Source organism: Pelecanus crispus, chromosome 12 (genome assembly GCF_030463565.1).
Source record: "Pelecanus crispus isolate bPelCri1 chromosome 12, bPelCri1.pri, whole genome shotgun sequence".
Taxonomy (NCBI): Eukaryota; Metazoa; Chordata; class Aves; order Pelecaniformes; family Pelecanidae; genus Pelecanus; species Pelecanus crispus.
The window spans coordinates 21021390-21044476 of NC_134654.1; the positions used below are offsets into that span (position 1 = coordinate 21021390).

The following is a 23087-nucleotide window of genomic DNA, read 5'->3' on the forward strand; positions in this document are numbered from 1 at the left end:
CCACGCGCCCTTTCCTGGTGCCGTCCCTGGCACATGCACTAACTGCATCAGTTCTCAGCCCAACCTTGTTCAACATGCCCAGGTGCCTCAGGGATTTCCCACCCTGCAGCTTTTGCACGGGGTCTCAAATCCCCTCCATCCCCCAGGGCTGAAGATGACTTCTGCTTTCTGTGCAGGTGTCTGTCTGCACTTGTGGGGCAAGATGCGTCGCAAACACACATGCTGGAGCCCAGATCCTCTCCATTGCGCCTGCCCATCCTCCCCACCATCCCCTTTCCCTGCTGGGCTTTGCATTCTCAGGACTATTTCTGTCCACTTATTCCTAATTCCTTGCTCATAAATAATAGCAGGGACTGGATGTGACACCCTTCTTTTGCTCCCATCCTGTCTGCGCCATGAGGTCCCCATCGCTGAGGGGCTGCCAGTGCAGGACAGGGCGGTGGGAAGTGGGGCCACGGCGCCTGCGTCCCCGTGCTGCTCTCGAAGGAGCCTGTGCATGTTTCCGCCATGGCCATAGCAAGATAAGGTCTGTGGTTTCCTCCGAGCATGCGAGCAAGGGGAAAAGGCGGCAGCAGCAGGCAGAGCTGCAGCTGCTCCCCTGCCCCGTGCTGAACCTCCCCCCGAGATGGATGCTGCTGGCGAGACCCCCGTGGGGACCCTCCCTGGGGAGGAGACCCCTGAGGTAGGTGGCTGTGACGGCGAGGGCTGGGGAGCACGTTTGGGGCTGGGGAGCGTGTTTGGGGTATGATGGCCCCAGGGAAGGGGTCAGAGTGGCTGTGGCCAGGGGACCTGCTGGTGCAGAGCTGGGTGCCGGGACTGTAAAAGGGGAATGAGAGAAAAAGGACTGAGTCCATGTCCTGGCTGGGATGCTTTGCAAGGGCAAGCAAGGAGCGGGGGTGGGGATGTGGGGGTACCATACCTGTGCAAACATGCACCCGAGAGCTGTGTACAGGGTTGGCTGCAGCTCTGTGCCGGCACTGAGGGTCCCCTCATAGCTCAGCTACAGCTTCCCAGTGCCTCCCAGCCCCCCTGGTCTTCCTGCTGCCAGGAGATCCCCCAAAGCCCGGCTCTCAGCCAACCCAACCCAACTGACTTCCTCTGCAGTAGCCAGACAGACGGCATCTCTGTGTCTGCCCCTGTGGAGATGGGACCTGCAGCTCTGCAAGCCTGTGCCCAGCACTGCTGGGAGCATGCGGGCACAATCACCCATGCTGGACCCTGGGATGATCTGTCCTGCTGGCGTCCCCCGCTCCAGGGGGGGAATTGTCCTCCCTCCTAAGTGTCACCATCTCCACAGCCAAGCTGGCCTCCTGCACTGGTGACACTGCCACAGCTAACAGGGTGGGGGGGGATGCTGGTGGCTGTATCCAGACCTGGATTTAAGCACTGCTCCTGGATTTGAGCTGGGCTCTTGGTGTGGGGATTAGCAGCAGTAAACACATTCTGGTGGCTCAGCTCAGCTTTAGCTTAACCGGTCCCGTGCGCATATGGCCGAGCACAAAGCAGATCCTGCAGCAGCCTTCAGCAGAAGGGAGCACCAGGGAGCTGCCCCCAAATCAACAGCGATTCCTCCTTCTGCCTTCTCGTGCTGCTCCACTGCTGGGCCAGGAGCAGATGCTTGTGCCTTGCTGATAAGTAATGGCAGCAGAGAAACAAAGTCCTTTTTCTCTCCCCTCCACTCTTGCAACCCTGCTATGGGGTAGTGCTGCCCACGGGGATGCTGAAACATTTGGGATGGGGCTGTGCCTGCTGTGCCCTGGTGCAGGCAGGATGGTGCCAGGAGCAGTGGAAGGTGGATGGTCCCTTGGGCAGGGGGAGGCAGGAGCAGGCAGGGGCCCTCCTGGGTGCAATGGGCCCCCCCTTTCACAGGGGCTGCTGAGCCACTGCAGTCCCCGGCACCAACCAGCAGTTAAAAGAAGGGACGTGGAGGCAGGTGGGAGAGGAGCAGCTCAAGGGTTAAACTCGCGGGGGGTGGAAGAGTTGAATGTAGTCCAGATGGCTGGGGGATTATGCCAGCCCTAGATTTGCCATAAGCAAATGTTAATGTTCCAGCTCGGGGTTGGTTTTCCTTTTTTTTTTTTTTTTTTTTCTATTAAGGGGATTCTAAGGTCATTTTGGGGCCTGGGCTCACCCACAGATAGAGACCCCTCGGCACAAAAAAGGCCAAACTAATTTCAAAAATTTCCATTGTTTTTTTCTGGCGTCGCCCCCTTGCACTGCCAGAGGCTCCAGCACCGGGAGCCGTAAGGGATGGCACATGGGCACTGGTCCCCCTCCCTTTGGCTGCATCACCCAGCTCGTGGTAGTGGCAAAGTCACTGTCACGCAGCCAGGCTCTGTGGCAGGAATGAGTTGCTCAGCTGCCGTGATGGCTGGATCCAGACCGTGGTTAGAGAAGCAGATGCGGGATGGGCTCATCCTCTGCATTGGGCAGGGAACAGGGGGTGAGGATGGGCTGAGAGCTGGGGTTTGTCAGGGAAAAGAGTATTTTTGGCAGAGGTGGTTTGATCTCCCTGCTGGACCCATGCAGAGCCAGGATGAGTGGGAGGTGACATTTGAGGCTGGGGATGACAGGGGCTGCATGAGCAGCAGGACGCCCCCAGCCAGCCCTGGGGCTGAGCGCCACTGGAGTCAGGCTGTGCCTCGTCACATGGCACCATTTTAATTTAATTGCCTTTTGGAAAGTAAATGCTATTGCTGGTCATCCTTCAAGTGGGGAATGGGCCTTCAGCTCAACAAGGAGCAATGCACCGTTGCAGCAGCGCTTGTTTTTGTTCCTGGCAAGGGGACTCAAGTCACGAATCCCAATGGCTTTTTGGCGTCTCCTTGCCCATAGCTGCCTTGCCCAGCCTGCAGCTCCTCATTGCGCTTTGGCCACCTGTCCTCTCCCTTGGCTGGTTTGCTCTCCAGCCTGGTCCTGCTGGGCCTGGCTGGGCCAGTGAGCAGCTCTGTGGGGTGAGAGGCAGGTGGCTGACTTCTAAAGCCTCCTATGGGTCACCCAAAATTACTGTTGCCATCCTTGCTACCCCCTCCTCAATTAACGGGGCTTGGGGGTGAAAACCCTGTGCTGCCCCACTGGTGAGTGATGGAGGAAGTGGTCCCTTGGCCGCAGGGTGTCACGGCATCCTTTGGGGCATCCCAATCTGATGGGCTGCAGGTGATGCTGCCCTGCCCTGCCCTGCCCTGCCACGCCACAGTTTCCTCCTAAAACCACCCTCTACCACAAGACCTGAAGGGAAACCTCTCTGCTTCTCTTCTTTCTCTAGATGGATCTGTCCCACCGGTTCTCCAAGAGAGAGGTACGAGCATGGCCCCACCACAGTCTCCTTTGGTGGCACTGGAGGGGATGGCAGCACTGCTGGGGCCTGGGGACATGGTGTAGCTCCTGGAGATGCTCCCCAGGGACAGCCAGTGGTGGCCGGGCAGGACTGGGTGCCGGGAGGGGGGCAGCAGGGACCGGTGGGGAGCTGGGTGGGGGTAACGCCCCGCCAATCCTGGGGGACACACAGAGGAAGTCCCCGCTGGCCTGGCCCTGCACGAGGTGTCGGCGTTCCCCCCGCAGCTGGCCCTGCTCTATGAGGAGGTCCTCTACACCATCCGGCACCGCCTGGGCAAGCCCGAGCACCACCACATCGCAGATGCCCAAGAGCTCTATGCCTATGTGCAAAAGGTGGGTCCCCACCTCCCCAACAGGGTCCCCAAAACCTGACCCCTGACATGTCCACCCTCCTAGCTAAAGGAGATGGGAGGCACTTGGAGGGAGCTTTTATTGGGCACCTTAACAGACATAGCAGTAGCGTCCAGCGGGAGGGCTGGGATATCTTGCGGCTGGGAAATACTAGCCTTAGGGAGAAATCTTTATCTTGGGCTTGGGATTGTGGGAAGAAAGCTCTCCCTCAAGAGCTTTCAGCTGGTCCCCAGCCCTTCTGCTGGGCTCTTTGCTCCTCTCCTCTCCCCTTGAGCTGCAGCTGGCTCCCAGGAGTGGAGGGAAGCCCCTGGCTGCTCTCCAGCCACCGTTAACAGGGCAGCATCTGTTACCAGCCCTAATATCTACAACAGGCTTTTGGCATGGATGCAGAGGAGCACAGCGTCATTATGCAGCGGGTCAAGGAACTGGAGGTATGCAGTGAGATGGTGTCTCCCCAGTATGCTGCAGCCCAGGGGTCCCCGCATCAGGGTGGTGCTGGGGGGCTGTGGTTCCTCCCAGCCCCTGTGTTCAGGCTTTGGACTATGGGGCGCCCTGGGCTGTACTGGGGGAGTTGCTCAGGAGCTGTTTGCTGGCATGAGCAGCAGCCAAGGATGGAATTCTTCTTGAGCCCCATCCTTCCTCATGGGGTTGGTGACCCTGCATGAAGCATTATTTGTTTTTCCCTTTCTTCCAGAGCCCAATTTTTTGCCTGAAAGCAACTGTGAAGGAAGCCAAGGGGATTCTGGGCAAAGACGTCAGCGGTAAGTGGAGATGGGTGGGTGTCCCATCAGAAAAGGGACAGATGCTGCTCCCGACGGGGATTTGCACGCCTCCACCCTTGCAGGGTTCAGTGACCCATACTGCCTGCTGGGCATCGAGGCCAAGAGCCAGGAACCAGCCCACCCTGACCACAAGAAGCGGATGAAGGCTGTGGTCAAAGACCTCATCCCTGAAGACCAGATCCATCGCACACAAGTCATAAGCCAGACCCTCAGCCCAGTGTGGGATGAGACATTTATCCTGTAAGCTGCCACTCCTTGGCTTTGCTCGTTGCGGGGCTGGAGGGGGTTGTCCAGGGCTCTTGTGGGTGGATGGGATGGTTCACCACTTGCCTCAAACAGGAGCTGGGGCGATGCCCACTGGGGCTTGCCAGGCTTCTGGTCTTGACCCATGCAGCAAGTCCACAGAGGTGAAAAGCAAAAGCATGGCAAAAATCCCTCCTTCAGGGCTCTCCCACCACTTTCCCAGGCTGCCCGGTGTGGTTTGGGCTCTCCCCCAGGGAGGAGCCTCCTGCCTGTAATCCCCAGCTGTCCTGCCTGCTTGCTGCTGGTCCCTCAGATGCTGCTCTAGTAACAGCATCCTGCTGGTGCCTTGCAGGGAGTTTGAAGACGTGGAGACGGCCAGCTTCCACCTGGACATGTGGTGAGCAGCAGCACCCCCCAGCCAGAGACCCCAACTCCCAGCCCTGAGTGGGGTCCTGCCTCCTGGGAGGGTTGCTGGGGTGGTCCTTCAACCTACACCCTTTAAAAAGCCCCAGAAACCAGGTGGGAACCCCTTTCCCCATCACTTTCTGCTGGAGCAGTGCACAACGCAGCATGTGACCACCATGAGCAGAGAGAGCCCAGGCTGGCTTTGCCCAGGCAGGGCTGATCCTGAGCCCTGATTTTATTTCTAGCAAGAAGCTGTGTGCTTGCAGATTTTGGCTGGGCAGCCAGCTTTGGGGGGACCTCAGTCCCGACAAATTCCCCGCCCCCAGCACCTTCCCTTCTGTGCTGCCATTGCGGCTCCCTGAACTGTTTTGCAATCACCTGAATTTCCTCCTTTCCCCCACGGTGGATTTTGCTGCCCACCCTCGCAGGGACTCAGACGTGGTGGAGTCGGTGCGGCACAAGCTGGGGGAGCTGACAGACCTCCATGGCCTCAAACGGTTGGTGCTGGCATGGCCCTAATGGCTGCAGAGGAAAGAGGGTTTGGGAAGTGCTTATTTGCCTGCTGGATTTTTAAAATTGCCTTTGGAAGGAGGGAGGGAGGGCAGCAGGTCTGTGTTGCCCTTCTTTGCCCCGCAGCTGGGGCATGGCTGCAGGAAACCTTTTCACCTCCTCCTTTGTTCATGCCTTTCAGGATCTTTAAAGATGCTCGCAAAGACAAAGGGCAGGACGATTTCCTGGGAAACGTGGTCCTTCGCCTGAAGGTGAGCGTTGTGGTGCATCCTATCTTCCAAGTGACTCCCCAGGAGCTGGTTAAACCTCGTGGCATCCCAGCAGGATTCCAGCCCCGTGGCAGCACCAAGCTCACCCAGGATCCCGGCTCAGAGCTGCAAATCAATGCCAGGTCCCTCAGTTCAGTGGCAGGTGCCCCAAGCACTCCAAAACACGCACTCAGTGATTATACATCTTTTATTTTTAATCCAGTACTAGAGTTATCCAACACAGCATCTTCCTGCCCCATTAACATAGCCGGACCTGGTCTCTGAGCAGGATCCTTCCCCCGGGAAGGCTGCCAGGGGCTTCACCCTTGCCTCTCTGTGTGCAGGACCTGCACTGCTGGGATGACCAGTGGTACCAGCTGGAGCCACGGACGGAGACATACCCCAACCGGGGACAGTGTCACCTGCAGTTCCTGCTGACTCACAAGAAGGTAGGAGGAGATGTAAGAAGGGGGTCCCTTTCCCTTGCCTTGGCAGGACAGGGCAGCTTCCTGTCCCTTGGGGCCTATCTTGGGGTCACAGGTCCCTGCCCCAGGACCAGAGGTGCCAGCACCAGGGCTTGCATGTGCTGGAAATGAGCTCGACCCTCCCCTGAGCATCATGCCAGCATGGGGGCCTTGCTCCTAGTGCACCTGCACCCCTTGGCTCGGCTTCCAATGAGGCTCTCTGGCGCCATGCTTTTTGGGTTCCTGTGTCCCCACTCTCTGACTGTGTCCTTGCATGTTCAGGCAAGTTATGGTTATTGCTTCTACACCTTATCTCTTTTCAGAGGGCCACCATGAGCAGCCGAACACAGCCAAGCTACACTGTCCACCGCCACCTTCTGCAGCAGCTGGTGTCCTATGAGATCCTTCAGCATCAGGTACTGAAGGGGAGAAGCAGCCCTCCAGCAGCTGGGCTGGGTTGAGGGCTTCCTTTGGAGCCTGTCATTCCTGACACATTGCTGCATTGTGATGGGGAGGAGCATCATGATGATGCCTGCCCATGCCTGGCATCTTTACGGGGCACCCATTCCTCCTGTGGTCCTGCAAACACACCCCAGCCCAGTGCCTGTCCCCCTCCTCACTCAGCCCAGCTTGTTCCAGGACACGTCACCCCCCTTTTGCATCCTTGCAGGCTGGCAGCATCGCTTGGGACGGGGAGCTGAGCAGGCATGCCAGCACTGTGCTGTACCTGCACGCCACGCAGAAGGATGTCTCTGACTTCCACCAGGTCATGGCGTGAGTACCCCATGCCTTGGGGAGCCACGATGCAGCATTGGGGGTGGGTCAAGGGCCCCGATGCCTTCCCTGGGGCCATCTGACCACAGCCAGTCTCTCCCATGAGCTCAGCGTGGCTGGTATGGCCCCCTGCCTGGAGCAGCACCAAGAGACCTGGGTCCTGCCCCTGCAATCCCAGCAATAGCCATGCCCAGGGGGCTCAGCCCAGCCTCTCCCTCCTCCCCAGGCAGTGGCTGGCGTACAGCAAGCTCTACCAGAGCCTCGAGTTCAACAGCAACTGCCTGCTCCACCAGATCACCAGCATCGAATACCAGTGGGTGCAGGAGCGCCTAAGGCCAGAGCAGGTGAGGGGGCTCCAGCACCATGCGGGGGGCAAAGATCAGGGAAATATGCCCCCTGCACCCAACCCCAAGCCTCTCCTCCAAGCTCCTGGGGCCATTTCCCTCCCTGTGTTCCAGGAAGGGCAGGAGCTTGTGGAGTATAGGGATGCTGGGGTGGCTGGAGGGCATTTCTGGAAAGAACCAGCCATAGGGACCAGGACAACCCATGGGTCAGGGAACCCCTTTGCCCCAGGGGTTTGTTCCACCTCTCCATGGCAAAGCCCTTACTTACCCTTTGCGCCTACGTATCCCTCCTGTATCGCTGCCATCAAGTCAATCATAAAGCCCTGCAAAACTTAAAGATGACCCAGTTCCTACTTTTCCCTTCCCGTTTTCCCAGGGCATCCCAACACCCTGCTGAGACTCTGAATTTTTCATGCATAGCAGTGAGGTTTAAGCTCAAGCTTAGCTCAGCTCAGCCCCTCCAGGGTGAAGTTACCCAAGGGGGTTTCCCATCCCTGGAGCAGGCTAGAAAGGATCGGGAGCCACCAGCTCCCTCCGCCGCAGTGCTATGGTCTTGTGGCATCTCTGTCTGCTGTTGAGGACAGCACATGTTTCCTTCCTTCTCCTCAGAAAGCAGAGCTGGCTGAGTCCTTCCAGTCCTTGCTGACTTATGGGGTCTCCCTCATCCGGAGGTACCGTATCATTTTTCCCCTCTCTGTCCCAAGGTCCATGGAGAGGCTCCAGTCCCTGCTCCGGTGAGTCGAGCACCAGTGCTGGCTGTGCATGGGGTCGTATGGCTTGGCCACCATGATGGACAAGCCTGTAAGCTTGAGTAAAACCCCACGTGAGCCCTTTCTGCCCCCTTCTAGGCGGCTGTGACACTTGTCCTGTCCTGTCCCTTGTCCTGGGCTCTCCATGGGGGATATTGCTGGGAAGGGAAGATCTGTTTGGGTAGCGTCTCTCGGGGGAGAGGCAGTTGTTTCTGACGGGCTGGTGCTGGGTTTCACTCGAGGTTCTTGCTTTGCAGGGTCCTGGTCCAGATGTGCAAAATGAAAGCTTTCCATGAGCTGTGCACACCCAGCCCTGACCTCCCCCAGATGGTCTCCACAGCACTGAAGGTAGTGGGACCATGGGTCTCACCCTCCCCAGCCCTGGGGAGGTGGGACCCTGCAGCTCTCTCTTCCCATTCATCCCCTGCCCAACGCCCACACCTCAGCAAAGCCACATGGACCACCATGGGGGGAAATACCTTCCCCTCTTCAACCTGGTGGTCTCAGCCTGTGGTTCCCGCCACATGGAGCTGGGTCCTGACGACACCCAGGGGACAGGGAGAGTGAAGGGGGTGACAGAGCTGGCTTTGCTCCTCCTGCTTCTCTGCCATCACACCAGGACTTCTCTCTTGCAGTCAGGTACGACGGAGTGGTTTCACATGAAGAAGCAGCACCTCAAGCCCATGGTGAAGGTCAGTTCCTGTCTCTGCCTCTCTGACATTATAAGAAGCAATTTGCTGAGCTTGCAGTGGGAGGCCCAAGGGGGTGGGAAGACAAGACTGAGATGAGGCTTCTCCAGTTTTCTGATACAGTCAAGGCATTTAGGTTTCCACCTTAAACATACCAGGAGATGTTACCTGCAGCTGCCGAGGTGCATTGAAACTTAAGGCCTTAGTGCAATGCTCAGGAGAACAGGAGGTGGTCCCCAGCCCAGCCACACAAGCACAGGGCAACAGTGGATGTTACCAACAACTTCTCAGTGCTCCTAATGTGGATCTAATGATAGACTGCAACCCCGCAAGAACAAATCATAGAAATAAATCAGATCAGAACAGAGCCCAGGTCATCTCAAAATCACTGAGCATCCAAAACAAGCTGTTACTTCCTTTGCAGAGCATGGAGGAGAATGGCAAAGCCTTGTCCAGACTCCTTCTGGAGGTGATAGGAGATCTCCAGCAGTGCCAGAAAATCTGGAATAAATTCTTCATCAAGTAGGTTTCAGAGCTTGATTCCCCCTCATCCACCTTCCCTGGGGTCAAGAGCAATAGGGCACTTTGATGCCTCATTCCTTGGCTCTTGGGCTCCACAGATAGCATCTGTGGTCCCATCTCTGTCTCTTAGAGCTGTACTGTCCCTGCCCTTATGGAAAGAGCATGGCCTGAGAGGGTTTTCTGGGCTGGGGCTGGCAGGCTCCTGACTCCCCATTTCTCTCTTGCAGCACCTTGAAGCTGAATCTCTACTCCATCGCCTACTTGGAGCTGGAGAGCCTGGTGAGCAAGCCTGGGCTGCCCTGCACTCGAGGGACTAAAGTCTAAAGCCAGGCTGAGGTTTTTGGCCACTCTTAGGTGGCAACTGGTTGTTGCAAGCCTGGAAAGGGAGCAAGCCAGGGAAACTCTCCATCTTTCCCTGCATGGCCATAAAGTGACTATCATCTGCTTACCTGACCCAATGAATCTTCTGAAATGCCACCCAAAAGGAAGAGGAGTACCCTCAGCTGGCCCTCACCCCGTGGCTCCAGAGAGCCCCTAGCAGACCAAGCCTTCCTGGCTGGACCCTCACTAACAGCTGTCCCCCCTTCCCTTGCTCATTGCCAGGTTGCGGAGCATGTCCAGGAACAGCTGCGCGAGGTTGACAGCAGCATGTCCAAGCCCACAGCTGAGAGCCTTTTCCAGCTCTACATGAATCTGCAGGAGCTCTGTCGGATGAAGGACTTCCTCCCAAAGAGGTATCCAACCCAGAGAGAGAGGACATGCCGAAGTGTGGGAATGAGCAGTTAATTGAGAGGAACTGCAAATCCTTCTCATTCACCTATATCACTAATCACACACAAGGGAGACCAGGCTGTTGGTGTCTAGTGTCAATGTGAGCATCACCAGAAGGGTTTCAGGCTTGTTGCTGAGAGGGGTTGATGGAGACCTGAACTTCCAGACAAGGGGATGTTCCTCCTAAGCACTGTGCTATGTGCTGCCTCCGCCTCGGGGAAGTTTCTTGTATGAGAGAGCAAGGAGGGGTGTTGGCCCCGTGCCGTTGCTGTGCAGTTGGAGAAGCTGGTGCCTTCATCCACAGGGCGGGACCTCTGGCTCTGGGCAATTTCCACCAGTGGTTCAAGGAAGCTGTGCCCCAGTGGCTGCAGAAGGCCTACACCATCGCACTGGAGAGGGCACAGAGAGCTGTCCAGATGGACCAGGTAGCCTGGGGAGGAGAACATCTCTCTCCATCCTTTGGGGACACCCTAGCTCACTCCACACCTTGCCACTATGCGTCTTGCAGCTTGGGAGTGGGATGGTTCCTCTCCCAAATGCATAACAAAGGACATGGTGTCTTGGACCAGTTGATCCCACCCTGGCCCCACACCACATCCCCGTGCCCCTTCCCGCTCTGCTCTCTGGCAGCCTGAGCGAGCTGATGAGCCTGCATTTGGGCCATGCTGTGAGCATCCCCTTCACTTCTGACCTTTAGGAAGAGGGGAGGGAAGACAGCCATGGGGCTGCGGGCTCCTTGCCCCACTCTTCAGTGTGGTCCAACAGCACTGGGTTTAGAGTATGATGGGGCACAGCCCAATGTGGGGAACTTGGGATGCTCCATCCATCCTCATCTCCTCCACTCTCCAAAGTGACAGGGTGATGACATCAGGATATATGGAGCTGATGTTGGGCTGGAGAGCCCCAAAGTAAAGGAGCTTTGTGAAGTAAAGTAAAGGAGCATCCCTGTCTGGGATGGCTCCTTTCCATACAAGCTAAGTTGCATTTGCCTTCTCTGCCCTCCCAGCTGACGCCATTCGGGGAGCACAATAAGCACAGCACGTCCACTGTTGACCTGTCCACCTGCTACGCCCAGATTGTGAAAACCTGGCAGCAGCTCAACTGGCCGGACCCTGAGGAAGCCTTCATGATCATGGTGAAGCTTGTGGAGGTTTGTATACTGGGCCCTGCTGGCAGATGCCACACTCACAGGCATCAGCAGCTGGAGTTTCCTCTCCTGCTCTTGAAGACGTGTCTCCATGAATGGGGCCAGTGTCCTGTGCCGATGTGGTGGGATCCCCTGGCCCTGCGGTGGTCCCCGTGCTGCCCAGCTCAGTCCCATTGGCTTCTTCTGTATCCTGTAGGACATGTGCAAAATTGCCCTGATGTACTGCCGGCTCATCAAGCAGAGGGCTGAGGCTCTGTCCCTGAATGAGCAGAACGAGGGCGAAGCAGCCAACAGGGTTGGTATCGGGGCAGGGTGCACTGCTTAGGAAGAGGCAGGATTTGGCCACGGTTTCTGGGCAAAGAGGGACATGAGCTGCTGAGCATCCAGCTGACATCCTGGGTCTGGCTTTCATGGGGACCAGTTGACCCCTGATAGCCATAATCCTGGAAAATCAGGAGGGAAATGGTGTGAGCAGGGGGAGTGGGATGAGTATGAGAATGAGGGTGGGGATGGGGATGGGACTGGGGATGGGGGTGGAGCCAGTGGGGGATGCACCAGGGGGTGTGGGACACCCTGAAAAAGACCCATCTCCCCCAGCTCTGCATCGTGGTGAACAACATCAAGCAGCTGCGGCTGCTGATCCTAAAGCTGCCGTCGCAGCTGGACTGGGCCCAGTTGGAGCAGCGCACAGGGGCCGTAATTGACCAGCAGCAGATCCAGCACACGCTGCACAGCCAGCTCGACAGCACTGTCTCCTGCCTGGACCATGAGGTCCGGGATGTGGTGCAAGCCCTGGCTACCAAGGTGACCACCTGCCACTGACCCCCCTTGGCCCTAGTGTGGCCCAAAGTGGAGAGGTTTCACCCAAGGGGGCCTGGAGCCCATAATGCTCCTGGGATGGAGACAAGGTGGACCCAGGCATGGGAGGCTGGTGCAGAGGGCAAAGCCCAAGTGCCTCTGTGCTTTTCTCCCGGACAGCTGGAGAAGGGCATCGCCAGACACATCCAGGAGCTCTCATCTTCCAATGACACCAGGGAGCCTGAGGACGTAAGTACCTGGTCGGGCCCCTCCTGGACCATCTTTTTCGGGCAGGCATCAATAACCCTTGCCTACTTGGGTGGAGGCCACCCTCACCCTTCCCCACCTCTCCCTGCCCCATGCTCGGGACACAGGACACACCAGTGATGGGGCCCAGACCTCCATATGCTTCATTTGATGCCTGTGTCAGCACCAGGACCAGGCTGGGCACAGCCTGCCCATGTCCTTGCTGTGGGAGGGAGCCCCTCTGAACGCCCCCAGCCCTGCTGGCTCCAGTCAGCAGTGCTCTGCCCATCTCCCTGCTGTGCCCTGCTGGATATGGCCCCCCGGTGCCCTCCCCAATGTCCCTCTCCTCTTGTTGCAGTCCATCATCCCGCTCATGAAGTTTCTGGAGTCGGAGCTGCAGTATCTCAACGAGCATCTGGTCCAGGAGAACTTCAAAAGGTGACCAGGGCACTAGGGATGCACCATGGCAGAGGTCAGCAGTGACAACATCCCTCGGCAGGAGTGTCCCCCCAGCCCCATGGGGCTTGGGGACATCCCACTTTGGGGCTGGCTGCTCAGCCCAGTGGGATGAGCCAGCTGCCTCTGGGGCTTTGCAAAGCCCCTCAGCCGAGGACCAACCCCCCAACCCACCCCCCTGGACCCCCGCTCACAGCCTTCCTCCCTCGCCCCTGCAGCCTCCTCACTCTCCTCTGGCATCACACCTTGGCTGTGCTGTCGGCAGCTGCAGAGCAGCAGGTCCACTCAGTCCAGCGCTACAAGAAGCTGCACTGTGCCCTGAAGGTACCAAGGTGGGGAACCGGGGAGTCCCCAGCAGGGATGGGTGTTTGGTTGCCGGCTAACAGCATCCTTCTCCCCAGAGCCTGGAGCTTTGCTTCCATGCTGAGGGCTGCGGGCTGCCGCTGGAGACCCTCCACACTGCAGTCTTCCTGGTATGGGGTGCTGGGGACATGGGGGTCCCCAGAGTTTCCTTTGGGTGCTCTCCAGGGAGGGTGTCCCCGGGCTGCAGACTTGCCCGTGTGCTTGACCGTCACCTCTTGTCCTCCCTGCAGTCGCTGGAGACCCACCTGGCCCTCTGCTCTGCCACCAGCCGCAAACTCATCCAGAAATACTTCAGCAACAGGATCCAGCAGCAGGTAGGAGCCACGATGGTGCCCCCAGCCCCTTCCCACACCTCACCCTGGCACTCGTGAGGTTGCCCGGCACAGCCTGCCTGTGGAAACATGGGATTTCCTCACCACCCTCCCAGTCCTGGGGCTGTTAGGGCTGGTTTTGCCTCAGCGGTGGGCAGGAGGGGGTTCAACTGCATCCCAGAGGATTCCCATCAAACCCTGGTACCCCAAAATGCCTGCTCAGCCTCCGCTGGACCCTGGGCAGCCCCTCCATGAGTGTGCCAAAAGGCAGCACCTTTACTCTTGTACTCCACTGCTCAGCTGGACACCAGCTCGGAGAAGTATGGGGCTGTGACGATCAAAGCGCTGTACCGCCCTTCGGAGCAGAAACTCCGCGTGGAAGTGCTCAATGCCGTCAACCTCATCCCACTGGACTCCAACGGTGCGTGTTGGTGGGCTGGTGAGCCCTGCCACCCAGGACCCCCTATCACACCCATGGCTAGGAAAGATGCTGGCAGTGCTTGGAGTAACGGGACTCTGTCTTGATTTGCTTTTGCATCCAAAGACCTGGGTTTGGGGGAAAAAGGGGGGCTACTGCACTGGTCCGGGGCGGTCCCATGGGATGTGGTAGGCAGGACCAGGCAGGATACTGTGCCCACATCCTGCTGCCTTCACTTTGCAGCACAAGCCAGCAGCCAGGGCAGGTGGCTTTTTTCCACCGTGCAAATCACGTCTCAAACAGAAAGATATGCTGGGGTGACAAGGGATAGTCTCTCGGATTGGCTGTCATTTGGGGAGGTCTCCAGGAGAGGTCACTCCTATTGCAGCCACCCGTGGCTGATCCACGTCTAGGCAGGGTTGGGAATGTTCCCGCACCCTCCCAGGAGCGTGGGCTGGGCTGGGGGGTGGTGGTGAGGGTGCCCTGACCCCCCCCCAGTTACCCCAGTGTGTCCAGCCACCCCAGCTGGGCTCGGCTGGCCATAGCGGGGCAGAAAGGGCAGTGGGAGGGGGCTGACATCTGCACCCCGCCAGGCTCCAGTGACCCCTTCGTCCAGCTCACCCTGGAGCCCCGGCATGAATTCCCCGAGGTGGTGGCCCGGACCACCCAGTACAAGAGGAACGAGCTGCACCCCCTCTTCGATGAAGCCTTCGATTTGTACGTAGGGGCTGACACCCACTGGACCCTCCCCTCCCCAAGCCCTGCAGCCCCCCCATGCTTCAACCGAGCCCATTATTGGGGCTGCTGCTCCAGCAACTGGGTCCTGCCCTGGGATTTCACCCCCTGCACCCCACTGGGGCTCAGCTGTGGGGTCCCATAGTGGGAGCTGGGGTGGGAGCACCCCAAACACCTGGGTCCTGCAGACTGGTGTGGGGCTGGGCCGGGGCCCTGTGCTTTGAAGGAGTTGGGGTCAGTGCAGTGGCGGGGTGGTTGGCTTCCCACGGAGCATCGCCCTGGGGAAGCCTGTTTGGTCCCTGGAGGGAAGGTTGAATTTCAGGACGGAGGGGATGGGATGTGACAGTCCCCCACATCCCGTACCCCCGCAGCTTGATCCCCCCTGAGAAGTGCCGGCAGGAGGGGGCCTGCCTGCTGCTGACCGTGTTCGACTACGACACGCTGGGGGCCAACGACCTGGAGGGTGAAGCCTTCTTTCCCCTCCGCCACCTGCCCGGCCTCGACACCGATGAGGACCAGGCTGACGCAGGACGGGTGCCCCAGACCCGCCTCCCCCTCACCCACCCCAAACCCACCGGTACGTGGTGTCACAGCTGGGCTGAGCCCCGCCGAGCCCCCGCGGCGGCATGAGGGGGCTGCAGCGAGCGTCTCCCACCATCCTTCCCCTCCTCTCTGGCAGGAGACGAGATCCTCCGGCTGCTGGAGTCCAGGAAGGGGGACAAAGAGGCTCAGGCCTTCGTTAAGCTCCGCAAGCAACGAGCCAAGCAGTCCAAGGAGATGGAGTGAGGGAGGCAGAGGACGAGGGTCCCGAAACAAGGGGGTCTGGCCAGTGAGACCCCAGGCGTTTTGCCGGTGCTGGAGCCAGAGCCATCCGCAGGGACCAGAGGGGACCCACTCAGCTGGGACCTCCCAGCACCCATCTTAACCCCACCTTCAGCTAGCAATGCTCTCATGAGGCTGGGGAGGGTGGGCACACGGTATGTCCACGGATTTCTTTGCCTGTCCAGACTAGCAACACTACACGGGGGATGCGCCCATCCCCATGAGCTTGTCACTGCCAGTGCCGCATCGCCTGGCCGTGTCCCCAGCCCTCCTGTCTGCTACACGCTGCGTCAGGGCAATGCAAATGCATTGGCATTTATTTGGGGTGGGGACAATCCGTGGCCAAACCTGCCTTTTCTTTTTTTTTTTTCTTGTGGATAAGCCACAAAGCTGATGCATGGGCTGAGTGTGTGCACAGAGTGCTTTGGGGCACTAGCTGAGGCTTCAGCAAGGGCTTGGCTGTGCTGAATCAGCCGGGCTGTCTGCCTCCGCAGGGAATCAGGCAGTGTTGTTCTGAGTTCCAGGCCATTGCAAAATATTCCCTCTACCAAGGTATAAACCAAAGGGCTGGGAAAGCTGCAACCACCCAGTGGTGCTGGAGGCAGGCAGGGCTGAGCGCGCAGCACAGCCAGTGCCCGTCAACCTGCTGATGGAGCCAGCAGAGCTGGGTTTCGGCCTGTTAAAGAGCCTAATGAGCGGCACATAAAACCCAGGTCTGGCTCAGGCATGGCAAAAAAAAAAAAAAAAAAAAAAAAACAAAACAACAAACCACAAAAAAAACAAACCACAAAACCAAACCAAACAAAAAAAAACCCCACCCAACCACAAAAACAAAAAAACAACCCCAACATCACCCTCCCAAGTGCCTGAGCACCAGCTGCTTTCTTGGTGGGCTCAGCAACTGCTGGGTCAATTCAGGTCAAGCCCTCGATGGTGGAGGGTAGGGGTGCAGGAAAAAAGCTCCTTTGGTATCTCTATGACATGGCCAGGCTCAATTGAACCCACAGCAGGAGGGATTAAGGCACTGCTCGCTCACAAGGAAGCCATTTGCTGGCTTAAATCCCTCATTTCAGTCCCCCCCCTTGTAGCTCTGTAGAGAAACAAGATTCCGGAGAAGGGTCCCTGCTTGCTGAGGAGACGCTGTCCCAGGGTGTCATTTCAGCTGGGTTGCTGCTGCGCCTCCCGGAGAGAGGGGAAAAACCCCATGCCTGCACTCTGCAGCTAATTTGGTGTTGGCACATGCTAGGAACTAGCCTCATGCTTGCTTGCAGGGCTTAGCTATATGGGGCTGCAGGCTTGAAAGTGGTTTAGCTGTATGTTTAAAAACTGTTGCAGGCCGTCCTCGCTGCAACAGACAGCGTGTCCCAGTGAGCCAGTGGCACAGGCTAACCTCTGTTTTGAGGTTGTTTGCGCTGTATTAGCCAAGGTGTGTTAGCTTAAGTTTTTTTTCTCAGCCCCAGGCAGTTGTGTGGGTCTTTTCCCCACTCCAAAAGAAATCATACCCTTTACAGAGAAGGACTAATAAACCTTAAATGATCAGAGCATAACTAACCCCATGGACCAGGAGGAGAACAGCCTAAATAGCAAAAATTTGGCTTGGTGCACACAAAACCAGGTCCTACCAAATGCAAGACTGAGGAGGAAGAAATCTCCATCATCATCCTCCTGGTGAAGAACCCCAACACAGGCAGATTGCTGCAACACGGGAGGGAAGGGGACAGGCAGTTATGTCTACTGATTTTATTGCCTTACTAGTAATGTGTAATATAAATTGTGTGATTTGCATTATTGTGATGGGACTATGGGTAAGCGGTTGATGCATCTTTGATGCATTAATTAGACCAAAAATAAAAGGTAATTCTTGGATCCCTATGTAAGGCATGTTCTTTTGGGTGCCAACACATGAAACTATGTATGTAATGATTTAAATGTTCATATTCCCCACAGCTGCACAGGCAGAGCTCACCTCTGCCCAGCCTGGCTCTTGTGGCAGACACTTAAGAGATAAATTCTTTTCCACACCAAGAATCTGGGTGATAAAATGCTCTTTGCTCTGTGGTTTTGCCATTTCCAAAGGCGTGTCTGCCCCACCTAATCACACCGCATCGACTCTCCCCCTCTTCCATTGCACCTCGATCATAAAGGTGAAGTAGATTAATCCGATCTATTATTTTCAGGGCTTCACTGCAGACTTCTCCACCCCTCCCCAAGCCCCAGAGCAGGGCAAAAGGCTGCACATACACCCCGGGCACGCATGCACCCACACACACACACACTGCTTTATTATATATTTTTTTTCTTAGCAAAAAAATAAAAATTTATTGTCCTCTAAAAAAAAAATCCATCCTGCCCTTGGAAACTCTGACACAGATTGAGTTCTTTCCAGCCCCACATGCAAATTCACTCTGCCAAGAAAAGAGTCTAAACCAGGTTTCCAACAGCCAAAACACATATTTACAGAGTACGAGAGAACGACAGCTGAAATCACAGTTCTATACATGGAATCAACAACACGTTTTACACACCACCGATCACCATTCTGCCAACTTCTACACGGACTAGGGGCGCTTCTGCCCAGTGCCCTTCCTCCTGGGGAAAGCAGGAAAGAGACTGGTCAAGAATTGCCACCAGAAATACTGCAGTGTGTATTATTATTATTATTTTTTTAAACGCATACTGTATTTATTTTGTTTTAACATTGGAAGCTACGGAGTGGGAAAGCCCCAGAAATCTCTCCGATGCAGTCACTAGTTTGCAGGAATACTTCACCTCTGAAATACTAGGTTTTATATCAGTAACATCTATTTTGCTGTTGGCCATCACTCCAAGGATTATAATTCTGGAGGAAAACACTGGTAATGTTCTTCCCTCCCAGATGGGGGAAAAGGAGAAAGAGAGGAGGTTCGGAGGCTGGTGGAACAGCAATGAATTACTGAGTCTGTTCAGCGTTATGGGCTTCCTCATAGGGTAAGGACTTCTCTTCATTGTCTCAGCTGCACGAGCCTCGCAAGCGGCTCAGGTTCAGCTTCAGAGATGTACAGAAAGTATAAAACCCTTCAGCAGGGGATCACCTGCAGCAACTCCCCCTCGGGGGGATATGCTTAAGGAAAATGTTGTGCTCCAGCTCTGAGACTTCCCCCTGGTCCCTCCTGCGCCACAGCTGGCACACAGCTACATTATCTAAGGCCGGAGATAATCTAAAAGTGGTCCTGTTAGCCCAAAGCAATGCCAAAATTCTTCAGCTCCTGGCTATCATCTACAGCTCTAGCCTTGCTTTTTGATATCTATCTACCCAGGATAGTGTTGTCTTAAGCCATCTGCTTCTATATTGTTTTTCCATAATAATGTAAAAGTTTATTGACCTTTAAGATACTGTGGTTTCACAAGACAATTAAGACTCCCTTCCCCCAGCTCAGAAATGTCCGACCTGCACAATTAGCCACTGAGGTCAACACTTCCAAAGCTCTCAGCAATTTGGGGAGGAAAATGTCATTATCCAATAAGGAGTCTGTGCGAAGAGGCAGGACCCAGACATGTTCACAGCTGTTCAGCAACAGCCAGCTGGACTGCTCATCAAGAAGCCTTGTGGACCAAAACTTTGTTTTGAAGCGTGACTCGGCCAAAAAAGCCCCCTTAGTTCTGATGTGTTACTGTGTGTCCTGTAAAAGGGAGTTCCTGCTTCAGAAGGAAGCGTGACAGTACATTACAGGGGCTGTACATATTAGCACCAGGTTCATTTCAACAAGACTTTTTACACCACACAGAAGCTGACCACAGACTCTTAAGCCTTAAATGCAGTGCTGTGATTACAGTTCATCCTTCCTGCCTGGGGCAGGCAGTAACAACTGCTGGACTGGGTCAGAAATGCTGCCCTTTCCCCCTGTCTCACCTCACTCAGTTATGAAATTGTCACAGAAGTAGCCCCCCCAAAATATTCACAAAGTACGCAAAGATGAAGTTCTCTTTTCCATCTGATGCTTAAGAAAGTAATTCACATTTCATATTTTTTTTTCTAAAGCAGCAAACAAATTCATAGAAACCTAAATTTAGGAAGTGTTTCTTAAAGAACCAGAGGAAAGTGAGAAACAGTCTCTGTGCTTGTGCAAAGAGAGTGCTGGGATACATTGGGGTGGGTGCAAGGGAAGGGGCTAGTGCTAATTCCTTCAGGCTGTTCTGCCATGAGTGCAGTGTGGCAATGGGAAGTTAAAATTTAAGGGCCACAAGTGGGTGAAGTTTTGGATTCTTTGGTCCTTCAGTATAAGTTTGAAAACAGAGAAACTGTTTTACTCAAAAGGGGAAAAAAATGTGCTTTCTCTGGCCTGGAATTTTCCTTGTACCCCCCTGCCTAAGCAACGTGCTCCCACAGAAAGTGGGGGCAAATATTTTTTCTCCCTAGACCCAAAAGCCCTGCATCACACCATGACTGCAAGTCCCACTGAGACAGCTAGAGCCACCATCAGTGGACAAGTTTCATCTGAAGAGAAGGGACAAAGCAAAGAGCCCCTGCCGGAATCAGATGCAGTCACACAGCTGGGTGCCAGACAGTTCTGAAAAAAGAGGGTTGGCCAAAGGCAGCGTCACCCGCAACAGACCCACAGGGAGGCAGGAGAGCAGATAAACCACCACGCTAATAAAAAGTACATGTTACAAACCAATAGCCAAAACAGGCTGATCAGCTCTGGTTCTTATAAATATTAAAGACCTGATTCAAGCATTTATTTCCTATGATTTAAGTTAGTTACAAAAACGTTTTTAGTAAATTTTTATCTTAATTGGGCTTCTTCCTCCTCCCCCCACTTTTTTCTTTTTTTTTTTTCTAAAAAAGAAATGTTCACGTATTTTAATAAAAGGTCTTCCCTTAAGACCAGACCAAGGCAGATGCGCTGCCCCATGGCACAGACATTCAAAGGCTATAACCAAACAACATAGCCACAATAGTCACTCAACAGTGTCTCTCCATAAAAAAAAAAAAATTAAAAAACTGATGCTAGTTACAATAAAATACACATGGAAAAAAAAGCATTTTTACCAAAAAACCCAAAAACAAGTTAATGGGAAAAACATAAAAAAAGAACTACACAGAGCTGCACTTAAGAGATCATCTGGGAATGCATATTAACCCCTTCCATGTAAAGGAAAGGTGGAATTATGGAAGCAAACCTAATTATGTCTTTGCATTAAATATGAAGCTTTCTGAGAGGCTCCAGTAAAAATTCAGTTTTCCTACAACAGTGGGCTGCTGGAGGTTCCAGTGCTTTTCCAGGTCAGGGAGGGGCAACACAGGCAGCATCCCTGTGCAAAATAAAAACATTTAGTCAACTGAGTGGCCTTTTAGTTGAGATCCCAGCAGGTTACTGCAATCCACCTGATGTAAAAATCCAGTGGACACTCTGGTAAAGAAAGTCACAGGAAAGCTCAGCTCCTGGACAGGTCTAAGCTGGTGACATTTCTTTGCCACACTGGACTTTCTCTGTCACCACAGCCACACATGATCTCTAGCATGAGGTCTTCTGGACCCAGCAGTCCACAAACCATCCTTGAGGTGCTGACGCAGGCAACATTGACTCTGTTCAACAGAAGCGTCCTCAGACTACCTGGAATTGTTTCATGCATTTCAGCAGTGACTGTAAATCAGGTCCCTGCAGCTATAACAAAATTAACCTGGTCTGAAACAGCAAAAAGTCTCTAGACAGCCACCGGACAATGGGGTGCCTGGAGAAAACTAACCTCTGCATCCAAATTTCTTTCATAAAGGGCTTTACCTGACACAAGGGCAATACTTCTAAGGCTGCTCAGACCTGGAACATGTTAGCTGTATCAGCAACGAACACTAGTCACTGAATTTTGGGGCTTGGCTTGCTCTAAGTCCAATACATTTTTCCCTCTTTTCTTCTTTTCATACAAATATACAAAGAGTGTAAAAAAAATTTAAAAAGCGAACTTTGCTGATTAAATGACAGACAAAGTTCCTGCACATTCAGAGATCGGCAACATGAGGCCCACCAGGCAGGCACCCAGCAGAGCTTCCATCAGGGAGGACGGCTTTAACCAAGCTGGGTCACTGAAAGAGCAGGGAGACCGAAGACATGAACAAGTCATTTCAATCCACCTCGATCCTCCCCGTGATCTCAACTTTTCCTCTGGAAAGCACATGGAAGCCCCTCTTGCCCACTCTAAATCCTTCTGGAAATAGTCAAAAATTTGTTATCACCTAAATAGAAAAGAGGAGAAACACAGACTCTTTGCAAATGGCCCTTTGATCTGTATTAAAAACAGCTCTCAAAGTTCCTCAAGAGTTAGAATTAGTGGGGCACGGGTGAGGGGCAGTTTAGATACGGGATGTAAAATATTAAAAAGTGCTCTGCAACTAATTTTTGTTTTATGTGTGTATGTGTGTGTGTGTGCATATATATACATACACAAACATGCACATACACACACATATATACATATATATATATACACATACATATATATATGTACACATACATATATATGTACGTATGTATAAAGTTAAAAAGTTCTATATGATATGATTAGAACAAGCGTCCTTGGAAGGTCACGACTGGAGAGAGTGGGGCCTGTTGGGATGGCAGATGGGGCACTCGCCCTCCTCGGCGCACGTTTCACACAGCACTGCATGTTGGCACGGTAACACCACCCGGTTCTCCTCCTGACACTTAAGGCATTTCACTGACTGCATCTGAAATACTGCCTGCAAGAGAGGGGGACAGGGCAAAACATCAGCATCAAAGTCACAAAGGAAAAGGGCTCCTGTCCTGTGCTATGCAGTTTCAGGAAAAGCAAGGAGACAGCAGGGGAAGGACTTGCAGCTGTCCACCCATTCCTCTTCTGAAGCAAAAGCAAAGCAGCACAGCATGATGTCTTTTAGGATGTTTAGGATCAACAGAGCACCTTTGATTGACTTAAACTCTGTACTTTAGGCACAAAGAAGAGGTACGTATTTTCCTGTGAGCCGGCTAAAACTCACTTTGGCTACATCCACATGGAATTGCTTTGATAGGCTGCTGATTGCTGGCTGTATTAAAGAAAAGGGGAAAAAGCTGCAATCTGTGGGAGCAGAGAGAGCAAGGCTCTGCCCTGCAAATCCCTGGCACTCACCTTATCAACTTTCTCCAGGTTTGCCCGCAGCTGTTTCTGAAGGGTGTAAAGTGAAGAGAGCGAGAGCGTTTCCAGGTCAGAGAAGGAGCGCAGAAACTGAGGGTCCTGGCCTGTGTGGATCCTCTCCAGCTCCTCCTGCAGTTTCTTCACTTGCAGCTCCAAGGCTTCCCTCTGCTCTCGGGCCAGTTCACATTCCATGTTAGCTGTGTTGGCACGATCATTTGCTTCCTCTGCCTCCTTTTTCCAAGCATCACAAGCCTGCAAGTTCCAATAAAGAGGGTAAAAGAAGCAGTCTGAAAACTTGGTCAGCCTCCAAAAGAGGCAGGCAAAAATCCCAGGCAAAAATATCCGTTTCCATACACTCCTCACCAGGAGCGTGTTCTCTCCAATCTGCCTGTTCCCAAATTCTGAAACATCCTTGGAGCTTTGCTTCAAAGTGCTGCTCATTCCAGACACCCCATCTGGTTGGGCTGTGGTTCTA

General features: G+C 54.4%; 2 protein-coding genes across 3 annotated transcripts in view; one reads left to right on the forward strand and one right to left on the reverse strand.

Moving 5' to 3' along the window:
- Positions 1 to 625: 625 nt before the first annotated feature.
- Positions 626 to 15459, forward strand: UNC13D (unc-13 homolog D). The gene is made up of 32 exons (XM_075719494.1): positions 626 to 682; positions 3266 to 3298; positions 3562 to 3669; positions 4059 to 4118; positions 4382 to 4448; positions 4532 to 4709; positions 5065 to 5109; positions 5546 to 5614; positions 5809 to 5878; positions 6220 to 6324; positions 6663 to 6755; positions 7010 to 7113; positions 7340 to 7457; positions 8067 to 8191; positions 8464 to 8554; positions 8842 to 8898; positions 9320 to 9417; positions 9645 to 9696; positions 10021 to 10151; positions 10493 to 10613; positions 11195 to 11338; positions 11532 to 11630; positions 11933 to 12139; positions 12314 to 12382; positions 12738 to 12817; positions 13054 to 13159; positions 13237 to 13308; positions 13429 to 13512; positions 13810 to 13930; positions 14521 to 14644; positions 15034 to 15239; positions 15342 to 15459. Exons 1-32 carry the CDS (start codon positions 626 to 628, stop codon positions 15446 to 15448), a joined length of 3201 nt encoding a protein of 1066 aa, XP_075575609.1. The 3' UTR covers positions 15449 to 15459.
- Positions 15460 to 17824: 2365 nt separating this feature from the next.
- UNK (unk zinc finger) overlaps positions 17825 to 23087 on the reverse strand; it is a 45916-nt gene continuing 40653 nt past the window's right edge. For both annotated transcript variants that reach the window (XM_075720234.1, XM_075720233.1), the window contains 2 exons: positions 22607 to 22864; positions 17825 to 22199 (listed from right to left, as the gene is read on the reverse strand). In XM_075720234.1, the coding sequence (XP_075576349.1) occupies positions 22044 to 22199; positions 22607 to 22864 (414 nt within the window). In that variant the 3' untranslated portion in view covers positions 17825 to 22043. The remainder of the gene's footprint in view (positions 22200 to 22606; positions 22865 to 23087) is intronic.

Coding starts and splice junctions, on each gene's coding strand:
- UNC13D (XM_075719494.1), top strand. CDS start 626: ATGGATGCTGCTGGCGAGACCCCCGTGGGGACCCTCCCTGGGGAGGAG. Junction 5,879..6,219: donor ACGTGGTCCTTCGCCTGAAG/GTGAGCGTTGTG, acceptor CTCTGTGTGCAG/GACCTGCACTGCTGGGATGA. Junction 13,931..14,520: donor CATCCCACTGGACTCCAACG/GTGCGTGTTGGT, acceptor GCACCCCGCCAG/GCTCCAGTGACCCCTTCGTC.